The 23860-nt window shown below is 52.6% G+C and overlaps 1 protein-coding gene across 1 annotated transcript in view; it reads right to left on the bottom strand.

Annotated features, from left to right (window-relative positions):
• Positions 1-7967: 7967 nt before the first annotated feature.
• The window catches only part of MYCBP2 (MYC binding protein 2), a 124323-nt gene continuing 108430 nt past the window's right edge, over positions 7968-23860 (bottom strand). The window contains exons 73-83 of the mRNA XM_078864929.1: positions 22805-22924; positions 22085-22186; positions 16787-16915; positions 15618-15753; positions 14230-14336; positions 12996-13184; positions 12546-12653; positions 11661-11870; positions 11362-11469; positions 10912-11077; positions 7968-10479 (exon numbers count right to left, since the gene is read on the bottom strand). Coding sequence (XP_078721055.1) covers positions 10364-10479; positions 10912-11077; positions 11362-11469; positions 11661-11870; positions 12546-12653; positions 12996-13184; positions 14230-14336; positions 15618-15753; positions 16787-16915; positions 22085-22186; positions 22805-22924 — 1491 coding nt within the window. The 3' untranslated portion in view covers positions 7968-10363. The remainder of the gene's footprint in view (positions 10480-10911; positions 11078-11361; positions 11470-11660; positions 11871-12545; positions 12654-12995; positions 13185-14229; positions 14337-15617; positions 15754-16786; positions 16916-22084; positions 22187-22804; positions 22925-23860) is intronic.

The raw sequence follows: 23860 nt of genomic DNA, 5'->3' as shown, positions 1-23860 counted from the left end.
AGTGAAAAACTGGGCGCTGTCAGAGAGCCGCTTGTGGGGTTTGCGCCCTTCCCAAGGCGCGCTGTTTTATGCATTCCGTTTTTATGAACACACTACTGCATCTTCCAATCGTATACTTTTGACACGTATGAAATATAGAGGACGGCAGGATTCACTTTATATCGGTATCTTTCGTCGGCGCAATAACTCACGCCCCCCCAACCCCTCTCACTTATCTCCCCTTTTATAAACCCGCTATGCATTATATAGGATTACAAAAAAAAACCCCCCATCAACCCATTCGTCAAGACAGTACCATTGTGTGTGACCTTAATACATTTTATATTCTTTGGGTCTTTCGGTAAAGTCACGTAGATAAAATATAAATATATCACGACGTTTCGATCGCAACGCAAGCGGTCGTCATCACCTTTCCCTGATGACGACCGCTTGTGTTGCGATCGAAACGTCGTGATATTTTAATTATTTTTCTATCTACGTGACTTTACCGAAAGACCAAAAATAATATGAATCCCTGCAGTAACGAAAGCTTTAATCCAAGATCTATATAATAGGCGACGTCAAATGGTAATTTCTGTTTCGGCCACGGTGTTGTTGATGAACGCGTTGAGTTTAAAAAAAAATATTAAAACATTTATTTTCATTACTATTTTTTGCTTATGCAGAGCACGGCCAAACAACACGCGTCGGACAGGATAGACTGTGACGGCGGCGGCGTCCGCGTGCGATCCAACGCTTCAAGAGGCGAGCGTTGGTGGATCACGTAAATATTTGTGGAACCGCCCAAGCTGGGCTGCGAGGTGGCCAGGAGATAGCATCACACGCAGGTGGGGATGGTGAACTCGTCTTGTTGCGGACCCTGTGGTGTGTGCGGTGTGCGGTGTGTGGTGTGTTGTGTGTGTGTGGTGTGCGTGGTGTGCGTGGTGTGTGTGTGTGTGGTGCTGGCCACCCACCCCCTCGTGTACCGTTGCGGCCTTCATAGGTGCTCGCTAACAGCACTTGCCCCTACAGTCTGTTAAGGCTATATGGGGGATATTTGTATTGATCTTTGGTGTGTGTGTGGTGTGTGTTGCCATTCTCCGGCCTCCCCGATTTCGCCAAACCCCGCAACGCTAAGCGGAAACACATTCTCACTGCTATGGAATTCATGTCCCAAACGTCCCAATGAGGGGACTCTCTCCCGAGAGGACTCTCTCCCGAGGGGACTCTCTCTCGAGAGGACTCTCTCCCGAGAGGACTCTCTCCCGAGGGGACTAGGGGACTCTCTCCCGAGGGGACTCTGTCCCGAGAGGACTCTCTCCCGAGAGGACTCTCTCCCGAGGGGACTCTCTCCCGAGAGGACTCTCTCCCGAGGGGACTAGGGGACTCTCTCCCGAGGGGACTCTGTCCCGAGAGGACTCTCTCCCGAGGGGACTCTCTCCCGAGGGGACTCTCTCCCGAGGAGACTCTCTCCCGAGAGGACTCTCTCCCGAGGGGACTCTGTCCCGAGAGGACGCTCTGCGGGGAGAATCCCGAAAGAGTCCTGCGATCCAGCGACGCTTTTGTCGATAATCAATTAGACGTTCCGAAATCAGAATATGTATTCATACTGGAGGAATCCGCTGAGCTATAAAGCTCTTTTCCCCACAGATGTTCAGTAAGTGTATATTTAATACGACAAATGTATCTCCAACTTTTGTGGGCAGCAGAGGGGAGTGGATTAAAGTCCAATGTTGTACTTCTATGCTCCCTGCATCCAGCAAGGGGTGATAGATGATCATCTCCTTGGCGGCCCTGAGCTAGCAGTGGACATTCCACATTCCTATGACACTTGACCTATTTGTCCCTTCAATTTCCTACCAGGCAGCGGGGCGGGCGGGGGGGGCATACGCATGGATATTTTTTTTACCGCGTCCATTATTTATCACAGTCCTCCTCCGTCTGTACGCAGTACATACACGCGTTGGTTTAAATCGGAACTCGTGGCAACTCTGCGAGCTCGGTAAAATTGAAAGTGCACGTCGCGTCTCAGTCTCATCGCTGGCTGATCCCATCCTGCCACAGGGCACCGCAGTGAAGGTTTCCTGTCGCCAGCGGTGGGTCGAGTTTCGGTTGAGCACTCGTACCAGGATCGGTGGAAGCTAAAGCCGTGCTGCCAACGTGCTTACGCATGCGCGTTCGTTGAACCTCGTTTGGCACCGAGCGTAGCCGACCGTGTGCTCACCGGAGGTGTGGAGGGAACGGCAACGAGCAAAAGGCAAGAATCCGTTTGAAAGAAATGAGTTTTGCACTCTTGCAAGGTGGGCCACCGTGGCGTTTAGTGGACGGCTTCTTGACACGGCTTCATTTCTCACTCCACGTGGGCTCGCGGGTTCGCAAGCTGCAGAGCGGGAGGGGAGGTGGCACGTGGCTTTAGCAGTCACAGCCGTAGCGAGAGAGGCACGGTGGATGTGGTGTGCTGTGTGTGTGGAATATTTGTTTTCTCCGAGTGGCTGACCACAATGGACCTCGGTTGAAATTCAACTGTGGCTGTCACCTGTAACGCCAGGCAGTCCAGCAGCATTGAGATTACATAATAATACTGTAACGTTGGTTGTTCCCAATGTGTCAAGACAACTATTTGAGATGCCGGGTCAGGTGACGAGAGCGATTCTGACTTCCTGGTTTCTGACCCGAGGATATTTGACGCAGTCGCAAGCGAAATGTCGCATCCAATTGCTACATTGTTCTCCGATTTACCGGTGGGTGTGCTCAAACAATTATAATCGGTCTCGTAAACGCTTGCACAACGCATGAAAATGTAAAGTGATCGAGCATACAGATAAGTCACATCGAGACTCTCAAAACTCATTGTCAGGAGGGTGCTCCATTGGGTGCTCACCCCATTCATTTAATGAGGTTTTCTGGCGTGTAAGGGGAAAACCAGAGTACCCACCATACATAGCTCCCAACGGATGGATACAAGAATTCAGTGCCACGTACTGCCATTTTCTGGCCGACGTGCAGAAAGCCACAGCCTGCTGATGAGACTCAAGGCGTTCGAAGTCGGTCAAGAGTTTGCTGCTTGTGCTCGTGCTGTTGGACAACGTTGATCAGGAAGATCCTTAGGCGGATGTGACTAAAAATTAAATAACTTTTTGGCGGTGAGAAAACACATTCCTGGAACGTTGGGTTGTTCGGTCAATGGCCAGGGTCAACGGCGGCGTGGTGTATTCCGCAAATATGCCAGACTGAGGGCGGGCACAAGCCGGCGTGAGTAGGTTAAACGTTGAGTTTTATAAGGGGACCACGGGGTGACCAGCCCCTCCCCTCCCAGCCCCACTCCTCCCACCCCCCACCCAGCCCCATCCTCCCCACCCAGCCCCATCCTCCCCACCCAGCCCCATCCACCCATCCCCTCCCTGCACGACGGACGGACGGACACAACAATCCCATGTGGGCTGGTGTAACCAGGAGGTTCCTACCAGTAAAAGGTTGCCCATTGATTTATAACTTTTATTCTTGACATCAATGGCTGTGGTTACGTCTAATGTTTGTTGGCTTTGCGAGAGAGTTGGGGTAAGGGAAAAGAGTCGCGGGTTAGAATATTAACGACGAGGCTGTGTTCATTGGTTGTGGTTAGCGGCGTCAGAAAGGCAGTGCATCAAAATCCACTGTTGGAGTGCACTCTGCTCCCACGTGTACGCTCCCTGCCTGCGCCACCAACCCGTACCGCAACTGGCGTGGTGTAGGTCAAACATCCCGCGAACTGCACGGCAACGTTCTTATTCAGCAGTTGATTGACAAAGGGTTGGGCTCTACATGGTTCGTATTCAGGTGTGATTTCAAAACCAAGAGACAGTTGAGGCTATATACGTAGGTTGATGAGCTCTAGGTGTCGTGGATCAAGGCTGGCACTAGAGCTGGGGAAAACGTTTGATTTGATTGACACTCAACAAGGCACCTGCACCAGGGCATGCGTCGATAAGAGGCAATCGAAGGGGCCACATTCGTGATGTTGACTTCCCCAGGCCGTTGCCTAACCACGGGGGCGACGTCACACTACTCACGATGCTGGCAGGCGGTGGGCGGCACGTTCGAAAACAAAGTAGGCGGAAAGATACAAAATAAACCAACTAGGGATAACAAACGAGTGAAATGAAGTCCCATCTTTTTTTCACCGTTGCAAGGGCGAGGAGGGAAATTACATTTGTGGTCGACCGCAACTGACATTTTCCTTCCGACTGCCAGATGCCACAATCGTTGAAAAACTAAAACCCCCTATACTACTGCTAGACGAGCACGTAAAATCTGACTACAATAACCCCCCCCCCGAAATCGACCTATTTTTCTTCGCGAAAACATTTAATTAAGCAGCGCCAGTGACAAATGCAGCGAATGCGCGGCCCACATTTCACAAAGTGTCACGTTGCCATGTTTTATTCACAAGACACACGCACACATCACGCGTACCGCCTGATATATTCACGCACGCACGCACACACTGACATCCCGCGCAAGCGGAGACAACGAGCACCTTACATTTAGCCTGGGACAGACTGCTGGGGGCAACTGCGGTTCGCGAAAACCTACACAGGCCGCAACGGCACGACACACTCCGAGCGCCTTTGTCTCCCCAGTGCTGACGATGTTCGCGCGCTCTGTTACAAGACTCGTTTAGGGCCGAGTCGACGAAGGGAGAGGCGGAGGAGGGGACAGGGTTCAGATTTGTGCAATTGGCGCTGTGCGTGGCCCAGGAATCGAACTTGGATTGAATGGGCTCGTAAGGAGCAGTGTGCGAACCACCTTTCAAGACCGGCACGGCAGACGATGGGGTGGGTGGACAGCACCACGCGCCGCCGCCTTTGTCTCCCCAGTGCTGTTTGCACACCGCACCACGTGATTATCTAAGGCTGAGTTGACCTAGGTGATGCCCAGGACCAATTGGCCACTGTCGTTGGTCGTGAGCGGGAATCAAACTCGGCTAGCTAACCTGGCCACACGCTCGCACGAGCACACACACACAGTGATCGCTGTAACGCGGTCACGAACACACACATACACACACACAGTGACTGTTGTAAAGCTCTCCCAGGGGTGTGAGGAGGGAATGGGTAGCAGACAATTTAAAATGACAGCACGAGTATATATAGTGCATTCCGCCGGGCGTAGCGAAACCTCCGGTCGAGATGAATTTGAAATAAACACACTTTATTTCGAGCCTCAACCCCCCCCCCGCTCCCTTGTATAACAAAATTCATTATTTTAAAGTAACACGTCATTGTCAACGCAAAGGGGGAAGGAAAATAAACAAACATGAACGCAAACCACGATTCACAACAATGGAAATAGTTTAAGACCCATACGAGTTGTATCTGAATCGGACGAGCCATCAAACCACCGAGGTTTACGAATGGGTCGTCTCTGGGGGGACTCAATCAGCGGCCCAATGCTCAGGCCCGCTTGGTGCATTGTTACAGCCGGGACTCACCCCCCCAGCCCTACCCCCCCAATACCTAACATGGGCCAGCTATCATCGGAAAAATGACACGCGCGCGTACACACAACACCAAGACACCCACCACCACCACGTGGTCTGAACATTCTGTCGGGGCAAGTGTTGTCAGCAAGCACCAAGGAAGGTCGGCACAGTGCGGCGAGGTGGTGCGGTCAGGACCATGCCAGGGCCACCTTTGTCTCCCCGGTGCTGATGCTGACGTGACAAACCGGGTGTTGACTGAAGGCGGAAATCTAAATCGGGGCTACCCCAGGCCACCGGGGCTGTAGTGCAGTGCACTACAACGACACTACTGGCTCCTAGCACACACAACACAACGATCCTTCATATAGCCCTAACAGACGGTTAGGGCAAGTGCTGTTAGAGCACCACCTATGAAGGCCGGCACAGCACACGGCGGGGTAGAGGGAGGGGCAGCACCACGCCCGTCCGCCTTTGTCTCCCCAGTGGCGATGTTTACACACCGCACTAGGTACTCATTTGAGGCCGAGCCGTCCTAGGGGAGGCCCAGGACCGGATCAGATAATCGTTACTGGTGTTGACCGTGAGCAGGAATCGAACTCGGGTCGACGGGTTTGTCGCGCAGCGCGCTGACCGCTCCCCACACATGGCACGCATTCACAGACACACCAACACATTCATACATAGCCAAGCGCTCGCACACACAAACATATAAAGACAATTACAAAGATGCCCCGTGTAGCCTGCAAAAGGCTTGTTGGGATAAGTGGCCTCCGTAGATGGCTCGCCAACAGCACTTGCCCAAACAAAACAGCTGCCATTCGCCCCACAAATTGGACGCTGACATCACCACAGCGCTTGTGCCAGGCTAGTTGCACTTTTGAGGCCACGTGAAGTGTCGAAGGCTCGCTGATAGGTCACGGGACAGACCCAGGTGACCATGGGTTCACTGACCGAGATGACCGACAGATGCACCCACCCGTGCGCCGGACCGTGCCGACACAAACACAACATCAGCGGCCGTTCGCCACGAAGTCCGAATCTTTATCCTGGAGAAATCCCAATGAGCTACAAAGATATTTTTTCTCACACACGTCCAGCAATGGCGGTGACGTCACGGCGGCATTCGTGCCACGCTTGGTGCACGTAAACACACGAACACATGCGCACACGCACCCACGGACACGCCAACAACGACAACCCTAATTAAACGCGGAGGGGGGGGGGGGGAGTTTATTGGGTTTTGTTTTCCATTTACCTCCCCTCGCTTCTCTTCACTCGGAAAAAAGACCCCCCCCCCCTTCACCAGCAGCCGTCGCACCGCTCAAAACAAACCAACGGTTTTAAATGAACACAAATGAAGCTTTTGACACACGCGCACACGTGGCCGAACGAGCGACACTTCCCAAGGAACTTGCGTTATTACACGAAACGTCAACACTGCGACTCAAATCTTTGGGCTCGCGGATTTGGGGGCTGGGATGTGAACGCAGAGTGAAGACGTGGGAGCTACAGTTAAAGGTGAGCTCCCGGTGTCGCGGTGGGGTTTAACCACCTCTTGCCTCCGAGGTCTTAAAACAAATCTGGGACATCTCAAGGGAAGACGAATATCTCCGTGCACAGGAAGAGGGGATGACCGACTTGAGTTGAAACTGACAATGGGACCTCTTGTCTTGGGAAGACTCAGATTTCCCAGGACAGCGATCCTCAACAAACTCGGGATAGGGTCTCGTTGGGCAAGGTGGTTGTTGGGGCCAGTGTGGTTCTGGTCAGGGTGAGTGGTTGGCGAGTGTAGTTGGGTCCTGAAACATGATTAGGGGTAACGACTGGCTTGGGTTGGTTGTGCTTTTGGGTTAAGGATTTGAGCTCGTGCCCGTTTATGGATAAGGGGTGGGGATCGTTGATGGTTGCAAGAGTGTTTTAGGTGAAGGCTTGGGTGGTTCGGTTCTGAAGTACAGATAGGGGTAGGGCGAGGTTGTGATTGGCTGGGCTGTTTGTGGATCTGGGTTCGGTATTCGGGCTGGTTAGGGGTAGGATCAGCGTGCGGTTAGCGAGTGTGGTTATGGATAGGCGTAAGGCAAGGGTCTAATGTGTTAGTGCGGTCGTAGTTAGGGGTAAAGGTACAGCCTAAATGAGTTTTTGGTAATGCCTGTTCAAGGTTGGCGAGTGTGGATATCGTTATGGACAGGGCTATATTCTGATTGGCTGTGGTTATCAATAGTTCTATGATGTGGGTGTTGGCTCGTGTGGTTGTAATTAGGTTTCAGGCTCTGGCATGGTTGTCTAGTGTGGTGGGAGTTAGGAGCAGGGCTAGGCCTTTTGTTGGGGCGGGTGTGATCGCGGTCTGACCATTGTGAGAACAGGGCTAGGGTTTGTTCGATGTAGTTATGGGTAGGGAGAGTATATGATGGGTTCGTGTGGTTGTAGCTAAGCCTGGGGTCTAGACTGGTGTGGATATGGTTAAAGGTAGGGCTGGCGCACGCTTGGCTAGTTTGCACCACGCCATAACATTCCACTTTACCCCCAACAGTGACTTTTAACATTTTATTCACTTTCCACATTTTGCATCACATCGCACTCTTTTTTTTGTATACCGGAAACCCCCGCAAATGCGTCCGTGCGTGCCCTACACACATAATATACTCGTGTATTTTTATGTACGTATATATTATATTTGTTTTTTTTTGTTTGAAGATAAACGGTAAGATCTCAAAATCCTGGCTAATGGGGCTTGACCATGATTCTTCAGATGCGTCTTCGTAAAAAGTTGAATGTAAAAATTGTTACCATTGTCACCGTCCAGAAGTGTAATGTTTTTGCTATCATGCCCCAGTTGTCAGTAGATCACGAGGTAGAGTAAAGCAATATTCAGAAACCTCATGCACAGCAAAAGTCAGTGGCCACCACAGCAGCCATAAAACATTGGAGAGATGGGCGGAGGGTGGGGGTTTACAAAACAGAACCGAATTATCATCGTCATCCTGGTCGCGCTTTTCCACGACGCGAAGGGGTTCATGGCAATCTTCTTCACGTGCGGTGCGATCAACCGTGGTGACTGATGGGCCGATTATATCGGCCGAGTGTTGGCTGCGAGCAGAGCTCCAGAAAACGGTGACACGCGCTCGCGACACGCCGACACGCGTGTCTGGAGCAACGCACACACTGGAATCGAGCAGCGCTCAAACCCAAAGCAAACAACTAATAACACTACCAATAACGATAACAAATGATGACAACAAAACGTAAGAATAATAACGGTACAACCCATGAACACAACAAGCCGCCTTTAAAATCCCATATGAACAATTTACAACAGAGTAGGGGGGGGGGGGGTGGGGCGTGGGAAATCAAAACAAGAAGAGCAAAATAACAACGCAAAGTGAAATATGTATTTACAATTACCGTATATTCACAGTTGCGCGCTGGAGGTCGATGCCCGCGCTGCTGATCGTTAATCAGGACCGTGAGGCCACGTGCTGCCTCCGCACGCGAGGGAGTGGGGTAACATGGTGGCCTAACCCGACCCTCCCCCCCCCAAGACTCCAACTTGACCCTGACCCCATCTGAACTCAATTCCCAAGCCGGCCAACACGACACCAAACTATTCATTCATTTTCCGTGTGACCCCCCCTCCCTCCACCACAACCCACCCGGCCTAGTCGGACTCGCAACGAGTTCTTCAACGTTCTCAGCTCCGTGCGTTATGATGAGAGCCGTCGTCACCCATCCGTGGGGGGCGGCAGGGCGGGGATGAGGATTTCGTTATAAGCGATCATCTGAAAGCTGACCCCCCCCCCCCACCGTCACTGCTGCACGATTGCCATCGAGCACGTACACGAGTAGTGGATGTGTGCGTGTGTGTGTCGTTCCCAGCAGAGTCGCGGACAGGCATGGGTAACAGTTTTATTTTCGCAATATACCTGCGCACATTTGTACAAATGAGAAATTGATAAAGGTAGCAAGTAGTAGTAGGAGTATATAATTGCGTCGGCCGCCTGTGTCTGGTAAAGGAATTGTTATTTTAATCTTTAACTTTGGCAACCGGCCAACAGCGCAAAGACATAAGTCGTGGATCGTCGGAGAAAGGGGGGGGTCGTGGCTACGAGAGACACGAGCAACGCCTGACCACGCCGTGAGTCGAAGTGCACTCAGACTCGAGAACGCAGATGGCTCAAATGAATCCGGTGAAATAAATCACAAGCTCATGAAACGCAGAGGGAGGAGGAAAAAAAACCCCACCACAGACGGAGATTTCGCTCTGAATGTCCAATAAATAAAAAGTCGTCTGGCTGTACGCCACTAGTGGAGGTTCGTACAGCGACTCCCCATAATCTTCCCATGATCCTCCCACTCTCGTCATCTCGTGCTCACCATCAAGAGACCGGTGGATGATTCGAGCGGGGCATGGGGGGCGGTGGTAACCCCGCAGCCACCATTCCCCACCGAAAACAAACCTCCGGCGCTGCTCACGTTGCCTTTAAAATATTTCTCTCGCGCGAAATCACGTTCATTATCATCATCGTCATCATCATCACAACCACCACCTTAGTTTCTCACAGCCGCCCCATGGAAGGTAAAACCGCGCTCTCGCCGGACAGGCGGTAATCGCCCACGCGTGTGGTCATGGGCAGCGCTTTCCGTAAAATGAGAACAAGAAAGACGCCCAATAAAAATACCCAACGCGGGATCCGTCACACCAGCCTGGACCGCCACTCTCCGGTTCGCGGACAGACGGACGGCCGGCTGACCGGCATCCATGATGAACTGGCGAGCGGGAGCCGCGCGCCACCCTCGGCGGCGTCTCTCCGTCTCAAGCCGGCGTGCTCTCTGTTGCGCCATCGTCGTCGTCGTGGTCGCTGCCGTTGTTGTAGTGGCCGTCGCCGCCGCTCTCTGCCATTGGGGGACGTCCCCGTTCGGACGCGCGCGTCAGAACGTGTGCGCGTTGCGGCACACGCCGCAGCCGAGGGCGAACTCCTCGCCCGTCGGTGGGTGCACCACGTGGAGAGGGCACTCAGAGCCCTCCAGCTGCTTGCCCTTGGGCCCTGCGAGGAGAGGGAGAGAGAGACCGGTTTAATCGGAGCGCCTAGTCCGCCGGGAGGCGCAGGGTTGGAAAGGGCTGCAGATAGAGGCATCGAGTTGAGATCAGAGGCTGAAGGGCACTGGATAGAGGGCAGCCAGCAGAGAATGGAGGGCAGAGAATATAATGGAGGGCAGATATTGGATGGCTGAAAGGAAAGGGGAGAGAGGAATGGTGGTAAACGGAGGAGTTTGGAGGACTAAAAGCAAAAGGTTGATGAAGAGAGTAGAAGTAAAGGGCAGAAAATACAATAAAACTAAAATAATCGATAATCCTGACGAATCATCACCTGCGCAAATCGCCAATATGAAACTCTTGCACGCGAGCGCGAGAGTTCGTGCGGAGCGATGCCCCCGAGCGCACGACAGGAGCGCATCTTGGCGCGAGGTCAACGTACCGGCGGGGCATCGTGGCAGCTCCTCCTTGGGCACGCTGGTCATGCGCTGGAAGTCGTCGTGGCACGGGTTGCAGAAGTGCGTGGTGCCGAAACAGAAGAACACTGCCACGGAGCAGCAGTAGCGGCACTTGTACTCGAGGAAGTCCGTGCCGTGCTTGGGGCACATCTACAGGGGGCGACAAGATCAGCACGGCAAGTGAGGAGGCAGCGGTGTTGGTCGTGGTAAGGAGGGTTTGGATGTTGACTGTAGCGTGTAAGGAGGTGTGGCCGCGGCGGCTTGTGGCAAGGAGGTTTGGTGGCGATTGACGATGGTGTCAACCGTGGTTAGAAGGTTTGGCCTTAGCAGGTGTCGCCGTTAGCTGTGGCGAGTAATGAGGTTTAGGGCGTGGTGGGTGTGGAGGAGGAACGGTTGTGACGGGTGTGGAGAGGAAACGACCGTGGCGGGCGGACCTGTGCACGCGACACGTCGGAGCAGCCGCCACAGATGAGCTCGCGGGGGTCAAAGTCGTCCCCGTGCCCGGCATCCACGTCGCAGCGCGCTTCACCGCCAAAGTAGGCCTGGCAGGCAGGGAGAGAGCCCAGTGGTCACACGCGGCGTGCGAGGGGCAAGCACCGTGTGGAGAGAAACCCGTTACAAGAACGCGGACACTCCAGTTATGGCGTAGGGGTTGTGGTGTTCGACAGAGCCCGGGCATGCGTCGCTTAAACACTCCCCACACCACGCGCGACCCCGCAGCATCGGTTTGAACCTTCTTGCACTTGTAGCAGACGTAGTAGGCGTAGCGGTTCATGGCGTAGCCGGCTGGGTCGCTGTAGAAGCGTGCGCCGGGCGTGCTGATGGCCTCGCTCTGGTGCAGGCCCTCGTACTCGAGCCGCATGAGCGCTTTCCTGCGCACGTCCTCGTACAGCTCCCCGATCGGCGCCAGCAGCTCCCGCAGCACAGGGTGGGCGATCTTGCTCTGTGCTCGCACGAAGAAACAGAATCACAATATTCATTTGTACTGGAGGAATCCGATGAGCTGTAAAGCTCTTTTTCAGAGATGTCCAGTAGGGGCGGGTAAGAACGGTACAACGCGGAAACAAAGACGCTGCCCCGCTGTGGCAAGGTGTTAACTACACCGCCACTACCCATAGACAGACAGATGTACACACACAAATATATACAAGAGACACACACACAGAACACAGTGTGTATCGACTGAGAATCAAGGGGGAAGTCCTCACACCAAACAGCGGCGGTGGTGATGATGAGGCTGTGAGAGCCGTCCTCAGAAGTTAGGCATCAATTTTACAACAACTACGGGATCTAGCGTTAGGAAAGAAATCAATGACCGAGGTGCGGAAGAGGCATCACCGGCATCAGCCGTGATGATTCGACATTGACCCGCAGACGTCCCCCCCCACCTTCCTCTGACATTAGCTGAGCAGGGGGAACGGAGCTGGCGGACGGACAAACCTTGCAGATGGGACCGAAACTACGGGAGGAGCTGGCAGAAGGAAGGAAGCGACAGTGAGCTGCGGTGGCATCGGACGGCATCGGCAACGATGACCTCTCAGGGCCTGAGCTTGACCTCGGCCTTCCGCCGCCGTGCGCGGGGGTTGGGAAACGGAACGGGCGAGGCGGGCGGACTGACCTTGCAGATGGGGCAAAGCAGGAAGCCGAAGGTGATTCGCGGTCCCACCCAGCGGTTCTCGAGCACGCGCCGGCAGCAGTGCAGGTGGAACACGTGGGTGCACTCCAGCTGCGCCGGATTCACGCGGGGTGGGGTGGGGGGGGAGTGCGAGTGTGCGTGTGTACACACGTGCGCTCGGGTCAGCTAGGAGATGCAGACAGAAGGGACTGGAGATTGAGACAGGAGAGATGGCAGGCACAGGTAGAAATGGATGGAAGATGCAGACAGGAGAGAAGATTGATGCAGACAGGAAGAGACAGTAGGTACAAAGAGGAAGAGATGCGAGATGCAGAGAGCGGAGATTGGAAAAGCAGACGGCAGAGACGATGGATTCAGTCAGGAGAGATGCTAGGCACAGACAGAAGAGATGGGAGATGTGGACGTGTAGCAGAGCGGGGGGTCGTCAAGTACCTGCACAGCCGGCGCGGCAGACAGCGCCTCGGTGAAGCACACCATGCACATGTCGTCTGCGTCCTGCTTGAGCCGGCTGCTCGCCTTGCTGCAGCCGTGCAGGCAGGGCAGGCACGCGCTCTCGTCGCGCACGCCACCACACGCGTGTCCGCAGCCGTGGGTCTTGGCGCACGCCGTGCGCGCGTACTCCTGCGCACGCACGCACGCACGCAGCGGGGACGCGGCGACGTTGGCACGCGGGCAGATAGCGCCGGGCAGTCCTACAAATCTTCGGGGCAAACTCTCGCAGTTAACATTTAAACGACGTCTCGTTACGTTTGGGGGCATCATGTTTTGACGCTTGTGGTTTATTTCTCCGTGAATTCTGTGGTTCTAATTATATCCTTGCTTATGGCGACAATGTGTTCAGGAGCTATTATATGCCAATGTCGAGGTCTGTGAGCCACGACGAGAGGGATTCAGAAGAGAGTGTGTAGTTTTGCTGTTGTAATGTGCACTGATAAAATAAAGATTTGATTGATTGAATGGATTGCCAATTAAAGACGTTTTCAGATCGCGTAGGAAAAACTCAAATGAAGTGGACTAAAAACGGAGTAGTCTCACGCTGGGTTTAGTTTAGCTATTCAACGTTGTTTATTTTCGTTTGTTGTTTATATCGTCTGTACTGCACTTCTATTTGATGACTGTAATCCTGATCTGTAATGACTTCCTTCATGAGTAATTATTTTCAAATGCCCCTTTGTTCTGGGCCTCGAGACGGCAGGCGTGGCGGTCTAAATGATAAAAGAAGATGACAACGTGGGGCATCATGAGCAGTGAGCACTGATTTTAATAGTTCGATAACGAACGCGTCGTGAACGGTGGGAGCGGTGACTCGGCCCAGCGGCAGAGCAGCTCGCCGCTCATTGTTGCAGAGGCTCAAATACAGCGGCCGCCCTAATTAATACCGCCGTGAGGAATAACCATAAAAACACTACGCGCCGTCGTCTTGCTTCTCAGCGGACTTTAAGGATCCCATTATTACGTCGTTCTCAGGATCAGGCTGTCGTGTGCTGGGCATCACGGTCCAAATTCTCCAAGTTATAAAAATGACCCGCAGATCACCCATTTGGGATTGAAACTTGGCAGGACCCTAATAAAACTAGAGTTGCCAGAATCGGCGAGTCTTTCCTGGGTAAAGAAACTGGAATCACAATAATAAGAATAACGCGTCCCAGTTATTGCAGCATCGCACCTGGCAGTCGGGGTCGGTGCAGACGCTCCCGACAGCCGAGAGCTCCGTGTTACTCCGCGATGCGCAGAACCGGCAAGCCTCCACCATGCTGCTGGCCGAGGCCTTACCTGCTCAAGAGCACGCATGCACGCACGCACCCGTCGATACACGGGGGCACGTCAATACGGAGGAAAGGTTACAACAAGAAATGTCAGACTCAACGCGGCGCAACCTCAATCATGGGAACCGCTCGATGAGGCTTCCGAGGCTCGTTACTACGCGAAGAGCAGCGCGCACAGAAAGTTGTGAACATTTGCCGGTTTGTCACCCACCACCGGAAGGTGGAGAGGTGAGTGGATGGGTGGGTGAGTGAATGAGTGGGTGAGTGGTTGAGAGGGTCGATGATTGGATGCTTGGGTGGGTGAGTCACTCGTTCAGTGAGCGGCTGGGTGAGTGGTCGGGGAGGTGGATGAGTGGATGACTGGATAGGCGAGTGTACGATGGTCGAGCAGGTGGACATGTGGGTGGGTGGATAAGAAAAGAAAAAGAGACGACTCTTGCAACGATTGGATTTTAACAACGTCGGGGACTGCGAGCCGTAAAATAAAATAAAGCAAAACTAAAAATCAAAAGGCTGTCTGTGGGATACATCCAGAGAGCTGCCGCTCGATAACCCGGGGCTTGAGATAATCGGCGTTCTGCTCAGGAGCTCGGCACTAAATTACGGCAGACGTGAGCGAGCTCATTGCCTTTTGGTGGCAGCAGCATCGGCAGCATCAGCAGCCTGGCTGACAATTTCAGACTTTACTGTGAGAAACGAGGAGCGGGAGGCACCTCTGTAGAGCGACCTTGTTGAAAGATGGGGGGGGGCATACAAAAAAACTCCGGGCGGGGAGGGGGTAAGGGGGGGCATGACACAGTTGCTGTTAAACACCACTGAAACAAATGTTAGACGCTAAGCGCAATAAGTAATGCTTAGGAACTGCTTCTGTTTCTCTCTTGTACCAACATTTTTAGATCTGAGTATAGGAATTTAGGGGGGGGGGGGGTTCAGCTCAAAGCATGGCCTGGCAGGAGGGAAGGCGATGTGGAGGGAGGGAAGGAGGGAGCAGGGCCGTAGCTAAATATTTCACCACCCGGGGTCAGGTGCCAACCTCCCAACCCCCCTTCCCTCCCACCATGCAGCGTGTTGTCCTTTTGTTGTCCACGGTTGGGGACGTACGGTGCAAAAGAAGTTCAACATACACCACCACCAGGGCCCCATCAATGTGAGCCACCAGCCACCACTGCCTACTTTGTTTACAACAATTTGGCTATCAATTCAGGTGGTGCTCCCCCCCCCCACCACTCAGGAGGGGTGCCCGGGGCCGGCCCTGGCCTTGCTACAGCCCTGGGAGGGAGGGACATACCCGTAGTCTGCTCGCGGAACTCCACCATGGCCTTGAGTGTCTTGGAGTCGGCGAGCGCCATGAGCCAGAAGAGCTTCGTCCGACCGCAGCCCTCGTGCAGGTCCACCTTGATCGCCTCTTCCTCCTCCTTGAAGACCTGCGCGACACAGGGGAAAGGACGCCGTTTTGCCGATGACGTGCCACAGATCAGGAGTGCGTTTTTTTTTAATAATTCACATGCTGAGGCCGGCCGGCTTGGCCCCCAGAGGTCAGAGCTATCAGCTGGCACTGCTGAGATCCTGGGATCACATCACGGAGAATAAAACTAGCCATCACCCACTCTGTCAATTTTTGTATTTGCGCCCACAAAACGAGTTCGATTTTCGTAAAGGACATTAGTTTGTGGCTAAATCTGTCTGCCCCGCTTTTTTCAGCTGCCCAACTTCTTTCTCCGCTCACTTTTGTTTCCCCCCTCCCCACCACCCGCCAAGGATTCATGTACAGAATGAAACATTGGCCTCCTCTAGGGCGGAGAGGGAGACAACGGGCTCGGCTGGGACAAAATTAAGAAAATAAATGGGCAGGCAGACAAATATACAGAGAGACACAACACCGACCGGATGGATAGGTTACGAACGTTGGGCTAACAGACAGGCAAGGCAGCTCACAGACAGGATGTACAGACACACCAGCACACGGACGGACAGACAAATAGACAATAAAACAGTCACACAGAAAGACAGCCAGGCAGACATGAGGCAAAGTGGCATATGGATGAATGTATAGGTGAGCAGAAAATCACAAAAGGCAGAGAGGCAAGGAGGATGGCCAGGCTGACAGAAAAACAGGCAGGCAGACAGACAGACAAGAACACTCAGGCAGACAGACAAGAACACAGTTATAATTAAAGGTAGGCAGACAGGACAGACAGACACATATAAACACACGCACAAGCAAAGAAGCAGACAGACTGACAAAGAGAGGCGTAGGGACAGACAGCCAGGCTAACCTAACACACACACGAAAAGAGAGAAAACCAGACAACACACTGTGCCCGAGCTCTCATCGTGAGGCACCGTGGGAGGCAGGTGCCCAGGAGGGAGCCGGTAACACGGCGCGCGCGGTGTGACGCGGTTAATATCGCGGTGTGGCGTGGTTAATATCGTGGTGAGCGCGGTTATCGGCCGCACCTGTCTCTGGTGGGAGCGTGTGCGGCGGTGCAGATGCAGGAAGCGGTCGCAGTCGGCACACAGGTTCCCGCACGCACTGCAGTGGATGATGGCCGACGTCTCGCCGTCATCGTGGTTGTCGCACATCGGCTGTGGGGGAAAACGGATCGCTCACTCGTCCATTTGCCCGCTCACCCATTTGCCCGCTCGTGCATTTGCTCATTCATTCGTTCAAACACTCGTTCATTAGTTCACTCACGCGGTTACTCGCCCGCTCGATTGATCGCTCTCGCTCACTCGTTGCATTCTCTGTGAAGGCACCGCGCCTCGGCTAATGGAAGTTTCAACGAATTCTAAGAAAATCTATCTACATTACTTTCAATTGTGGCCTCGTTACATTGGCTCCCAGTTTGCTGCCGAGTAAATTTCAAGGTTCAGTTTTTGACTTTACAGCCATTTGTTAATCAACTACTGGGTGAGGGGCTTCCCCATGCACCGTCAAGACATGTGGATTGTTTTTACCATACTTCACCATGCTGGTTAGTGCGGATTGAAGGGAGGCTAGGGACCGATTCAGATATCACTTACCACAGATGTTAGTCATGGCGAGAAATTGAACTTAGGTAGCCAGGTTCAGAGCGCAGTGAACTAACCACTGCGTCCCCGCATCTCCCGCACTTTTAACTTCAGGGCACTCGATGTTAAGCTCTCTTTAACATGACTGGACTCAAGTTACTTTCTATCGCAATCCAAATTAAGAAGATTTTGTTTTACCAGGTGAGAACTCAAGATAACAAGGATATAAGTCTTATTTGCAAAAGTAACCTGAGGTCACCAAAACGACAAAGGTTAAAACAAATAAAATAAAGTACAGAAATAAAGCAAACAGAAATCAATGGATAAAAACAACTGCGTCACGTGAAAACATCGACAATACTGTACAAACATAAATCAACGTTAAATCATAAATTCCCTTTAGCGTAAGTCGGCTCAGGCAGATCTTTTTTTTTTAATACAGGGACAATCAGGTTACAGAAACAGTGAATGGATAGTGGGTGACTATTATACGAATGTAAACAGACAAGGTCATATGATGTCAAACGCATCAATTAACCCGACCTCACAGTGCGCTGGGCGATCCAGACCTCCTCGTTTCATCATGCACACGCTGCGGGAGACGGAACCACTTTGCGTCGAGTTCCTCACCATTGCAACTCCTCGCCAGACCTCATCGAGATCTGCCGATCTCAGCTCACAGTTTTAAATCTCACCTGAGAATTAATCCGCTTCGAGATGTGTTTTTAATGATCGATTTCGCCTTTTGCGAAGCCTTCTTCGCAATATATTATCGCGACGCTTTTGCTGGTTTAATCGTTCACTCGCCCGCCTATTGATCCCCTCGCTCGCTCCATGCACTCGCTCTCCCCTATTCTGTCACTCGCTTGCGCTCACCCATTTGCTCGCTTGTCCCGTCCGCTAGCTCACTCACCCCAGCGTGTTCGCTCACTCACCCGACCATTTGTGTGCACGCTTACGACCTGCCGACCTGCCCGTGGGCAAGCGATGAATTGCCGAAGAGACGGGCAAACAAGCGCATTGCATGCGTTGGCATTTGTGTGTGCACGCACACATACACACACGAGTATCAAGTACCTGTGTACGTGTGTGTGTGTGCGTGCGTGTGATGGGGAGCACCGGTGGTGCATCCGTCAACCATTGGAGTCGGTTAACCCATAATACCTGGGTCTAATTCGTGACCTGCCCGCGAACTTTTCACACTTTATGTGATGGCCTCAATGTTCACCTCGCACTGCATAAGCATTGTGGTGGTGATGTCACCACCACTTAGTGGTGAATGGCGGCCGCTGTTGCTGTTGTACTCACGGCTGTCATGTCTGTGATGCGTCGATAGCGTGAGTGTGCATCGAGGGGAGTGGTGGCGTACCGATTAGTGCACTCTGCTACTACCCCTGCGACGAAAAGCCACGGCTAACACCAGCGGCGAGTAATATCAGAACTGGGCACGGGTCTACCCCATAGGTCGATTCAGACCCGAGAAGCCATAGAAGGGGCCAGTTCGTGGTGCTGGCTGTAACATCCTCTCGTGTACTCTGCCTGCTTTAATAGATGCTCTCTAACAGCACTTGCCCCAACAGTCTTCGTAATCAACAGAGGGGGACTTTGTCTGTGCGAGCATGCACTATTGTGTGTGTCTAATGGTGTGTAAGCTTGCATGTGTGCGGGCATGCACAAGTGCGTGTATGTTTGATCGCGTGTGCGCGTGTGCGCCCTTGATAAGGACGGTGGGGGAGTGATAGAGGGGGGCATGGGAAAAGGGAGGATGTGGTGGTGGTGGGGGGGGAAGCACTGCCCATCAGACTCGTGCATGTAAGTGAATCTGCGCACAGCGTGACACGCTGATTTATTGTAATAACCAAAAATGAATAAAGAATTACGAATCGACCTTGATTTGTCCGAGTACGGAATTTGGGCTGCGAGGCAGCACAGCGGCGGGGAGTAATGAGACTCGGGGAGCGATTGTGCGCACGTGGGAGCGTGGGAGCGAGCGGATGAGCGTGCCGAGACAGCAATTGAGAGTGGAAGGGACAGAGTATTAGAGATGAAGGAAGGAGATGGGGAGACAGGGGGAGGTCGGTTGGAGATGTGAGGGTAGAGGGAGAAGAGACGGTGAGGAGGGAGTGTGTGGTGACGGAAGATGGCAGAGACTGTGGTGAGTGTGGGTGAGTAGGGGGTAAGGATATGATGATGAGCCAGGAAGGAGGTGGGCACTAGAGTTCAAGGGACAGGTTGGGAGAAGGGCGGGTAAGAGAAAGGGGTCTGACCAAATTACTCGGAATGCGACCAATCTGGACAGTTTTCGGAAGCTAAGCAGGTGTATGTGCGGAGCGGTAGTGCAGCGGTTTGTGCGCTGCGCTATGAACCCAGCTCGCCGAGTTTGATTCCCGCTCACGGCCACCAACATCAGTGACGATTATACTTATCTGAACCGGTCCTGGGCCTCCCAGAGGTCGACTTAGTCTCAAATGAGTACATGGTAAGGTGTCTAAACATCGCCACTAGGCAGACAAAGGCAGTCGGGCGTGGTGCTAGCCACCCACCCCCTTCACGTGCCAACCTGGAAATTATAGGTGCTTGGACTTGTCTCAAAGATTGTTGAGGCTATATGGGGGATCTTTGTTTTTGTTATTAGGGCTCCAAGCTCTTGCCTCGTATGCAATTTGTTTATGTAAAATGTTCTGTGAGATATACAGCTGAAAGCGTTTTTAATGATAGTTTTGCATTAATTATATTTTTTAGATGACATATTTATTTCCCAGCTGTATTTATTTTTATTTTCCCGGTTGTTTCATGTATTTCTTTCTGCACCGATATATTTTTGCATTCCGCAAAATTTTTGTTCCCGTAAAAACTAGGTGTCCTTTGTACAATATGCTATGGTGACAGTTGACGTTCATACATTTATACAACAATAAATAATGCTCTTTATTTACACACGAGAGCCTCACCCGAGTCTCAATACTCTTTTTTCCGAAGAGTCCTTCCTACGTTGTAACTTTGGTTATTTCCACTTATGAGTGTTTGGTAAGTGGAAGGCATTGGAGTACCTGGAGAAAACTCACACATAGAAGGGGATAATACACAAAACTCACAGCTAAAATTCAAGAATCCAGAGTTGTACTGCTATCTCCTGGTCACCTTGCAACCCAGAATTACAATCTTTATCTATTATATAAAAGAGCCGGCGTTCCATTTGTCCGTCAACTAAATTATAAGAGCCTTTCAGAAGGCCTGAATCAAAAAGCCTACACCCCCTACATACAATAGAGACAATAGTATCTGCACACATTGTGGGTGGAGGGGGAAGAAGAGGACATCAGTGGAGGCGATGGGCGAGTCGCAGAGTGTAAAGAAGCCCTCCGCAGGCGCGAGAATAAGGCGGCCGTAGGTCGCCTTGTTCTAGTCTTACAAAACCTGGTATCCCCTGACAAACCTTCCAGCTACACACCAACAGATGCAGCCCTTTTATCAATCTACTGAAGGCCTCCCCATGCCATATTGGTCACTGGAAATAAATGACCATACTTCACCACACTGGGCAATGCGGGTTGGGCAAGCATTAGCCGTTGAAACAGGGAAAAAATAAAAAATTGGGATTTAGCTACTCTGCCCTCTGCTGCCCACAACGTTGCCCCACAGCAACCTATAGCATCTGTTATGCACGGTGTTCGCCCAGTCCAAGTACAATCCAGGCTCAAAGTTCCATTTCAAAGGTCGGGTGCATCGTGGGTACTTTGGTCATAGGCTCAGTCGTACACTGAGCACGTACGTGCTTGCAAGACCGGGCGACTTGGTCGCATGTGCCAAGTTAAAGGTGAAATATGACAAAGCAACAGTTTGCGGCAGGAAGGAGCAGGGAGGGTGAGGAGGGCAAGGAGAGAAGCTGGGAGAGTGATGCGTACGAAACAGGGCAGACCAAAGAGGTTAAAGAGAGAGGCAGGGAGAAAGGGGCAGTGATTATTCGGGTCGGCGTGAGTAAGGGGGGTTCCGAGTGAGACGGAGCGTGGACGGGAGAGAGGGTAAAAGGAGAGGCCGCGAGTGGCGAGGAAGAGCGGAAGGAACAAGGAGATAAAGGGAGTCCGGGTGTGTGTGTGTGGGAGAGGTGGCGGTGGAGGTGAGCGTGGGAAATGAGTGACTGGAAGGGTGGACAGGGAGAGGTTTATAAAGACGAGGCCAGAGACGGGGAGGGGAGAGGGTGAAAAGGGCAAGGAGAGTGGCTGGGAGAATTTCTATGAGAAATGGGGATGAAGACGATACAAGGAAATGCAGCAGAGACAGGGAGGAGAGAGACAGAGAGGGAGCACATGGATTACGGCGGGGGGGGGAGGCGAGGGGGTGGGGTGGCAGGAAAGGAGCGGATGAGAGGGGAGGGCAGGAGGAATGAGCCTGCGAGATGGATGAAGATAAAACAAGGGGGAAGGAGGGAGGTGGTAGCAGGGCAAGTAGAGACAGTAGGAGCATTCGTAGCGAGCGTGTAATCAAGACAAGGCAGGGCTGCGCAGAGAGGTGAGAAAAAGAGGCAGGGCGCCGAGTGTACCAGGATGGTGATTAGCAGCTTCGTTAGGAGGTAAAGGTGAGCACTTGGGGGTAGGCAGGAGGACGAGCGAGGTTAAGAGGACAGACGGGGTGACACGCCAACAGGGTGGGTATTGGTGGAGGATGACGAAGAGGAGCCAGCAGGACGAGGGGAGAGAGAGAGAGAGAACGCGTGCGGGCGTTAATGAGGGATCGTGCCCTCACCATCTGCTTCTGCTGGCCGTCCTTGCTCATCCAGCGTCCGGACGACAGCCGATCCACGTGGTCTTGGTCGAGGACGCAGAGGGACGCCAGTGCAAGCCAGAGCTGCGCGCGTTTATCGCGGAGCAAAACAGGCATGACACGTGAACCCGATGACAACCGCAAGCTCCACTTTCGCACCACCAACACCGCTGTCGACACATAACAAACACATCCCTCTGGGCACCCTTTCACAGGCTGCCCGGAAAAGTGCTGTAAGGAGATCAGGGTGTAGTTAGCAACGCGCCCGGCCGAATTGTTTTTGCCTAGTGCTGAATGCACCTAGGGGAGGCCCAGCATAGGTTTGGATAATACTTACACGACTAATGTGAGCTGCAGCTGGGATTTTAACGAAGTCTGCAGGTTCATAGCGTGCACATGCAAAGACACAGATCCTCCCACCCCCCACCCACCCACAACGTGAGTGCGGCACACAGCTTGGTGGCGCTGATGCACTGCTGCCATGAGAGCGGTGTGGCGCTGTGTGTTGTTGTATGGCGTGGTGCTTTGCGGCGTACACCCGAGTGGCGTTGATGCACTGCTGTGGAAAGCAGAGTGGTGTGGTGCGTCGCGTCGCTGCGCCGTGAGTTGCAGTGCGGCACACACACACGGGTGATGCTGATGCACGGCTGTGGAGAGCAGTGCGGTGCACTGTGTCGTGGTGCGGTGTAGTGCGGCACACACCCGGGTGGTGTTGATGCACTGCTGCGGAGAGCGGTGCTCCTCCTCCAGCTTGGTGAGAGCGATGATGGCCTCCGCGATGGCGTTCTTGGTGACGCGCGACCACGCCTCCGACAAGTGGCCCTGCCGGCGAGATTCGTGTTGTCGATTTTTGTCACATTTAAATAGGGCCCTACATTAATAATCACACCACTATTCCAAATAATTTATGCCTCGAGTGTCCTGGCTGGCTGCTGGCTGGGCTCCTCACCACCCCATTAATAACTTGTTCGTGGCTGCAGGCCGTTGCCACCGAAACTAGCTGGGTAACTGGTTACAGGGTCTCAAGGGTGGGGGGGGGGGCATTGCATCCATGGTCCACCCCCACTCCCCCACTGGATCAAGCATGACGTCATACGATGATTTGAAAAACCCATTTGGAATTCTCGCAGAGCAGCGATGGTAATGTTCATACTATTGCATCCTTTTGGCTACCTCATTTGTACCGTCTCTCCTACTTCATACAGTAGTCACATTTGTTCCGTTTGTTTCGTCTGTACGGTCTCACCTGCACCATGCGTTGTATATGTTTGTGTCTTGTTCTGTCTGTCGGTCCGTTTCATATCAATAGTTCTGATCGTATCATTTGTTCCATCATGTTCATTCCGATCACTCACCAACAGGATACAACTGCATCAAATATGCATGAATCAAAAACAACAGACTCCTTACACGCGCGATTTGATGTGTATATATACACGTTTGTGAAAATAATGATACACTTGAAGGAATAACTCATCACTCGGCTAATCGGCAACACTGACAGCTGACGAGACTCGGTCTGTTTGACTCCTTAAACACTTCTGGAAATTGCCTGTAAAACCTGTGAACTACCCGATAATTTAATTCTTCAGGCTGATAATTACCACTTCTTATGCACACCTGATAATTACACACTGAAGCGGATGTTCGTGTGCCCTTTGTGCAAATGCAAACAAAGGTGCGAAATTGGTTATTTTGTTCGGAGAGAATCTCAATTATATTTAACACAGAAAAGCTCTTAGCCTTGTCCAGACCACC

Source organism: Lampetra fluviatilis, chromosome 19, assembly GCF_964198595.1.
Source record: "Lampetra fluviatilis chromosome 19, kcLamFluv1.1, whole genome shotgun sequence".
Taxonomy (NCBI): Eukaryota; Metazoa; Chordata; class Hyperoartia; order Petromyzontiformes; family Petromyzontidae; genus Lampetra; species Lampetra fluviatilis.
This window is presented reverse-complemented; position numbering and strand designations above follow the sequence as displayed.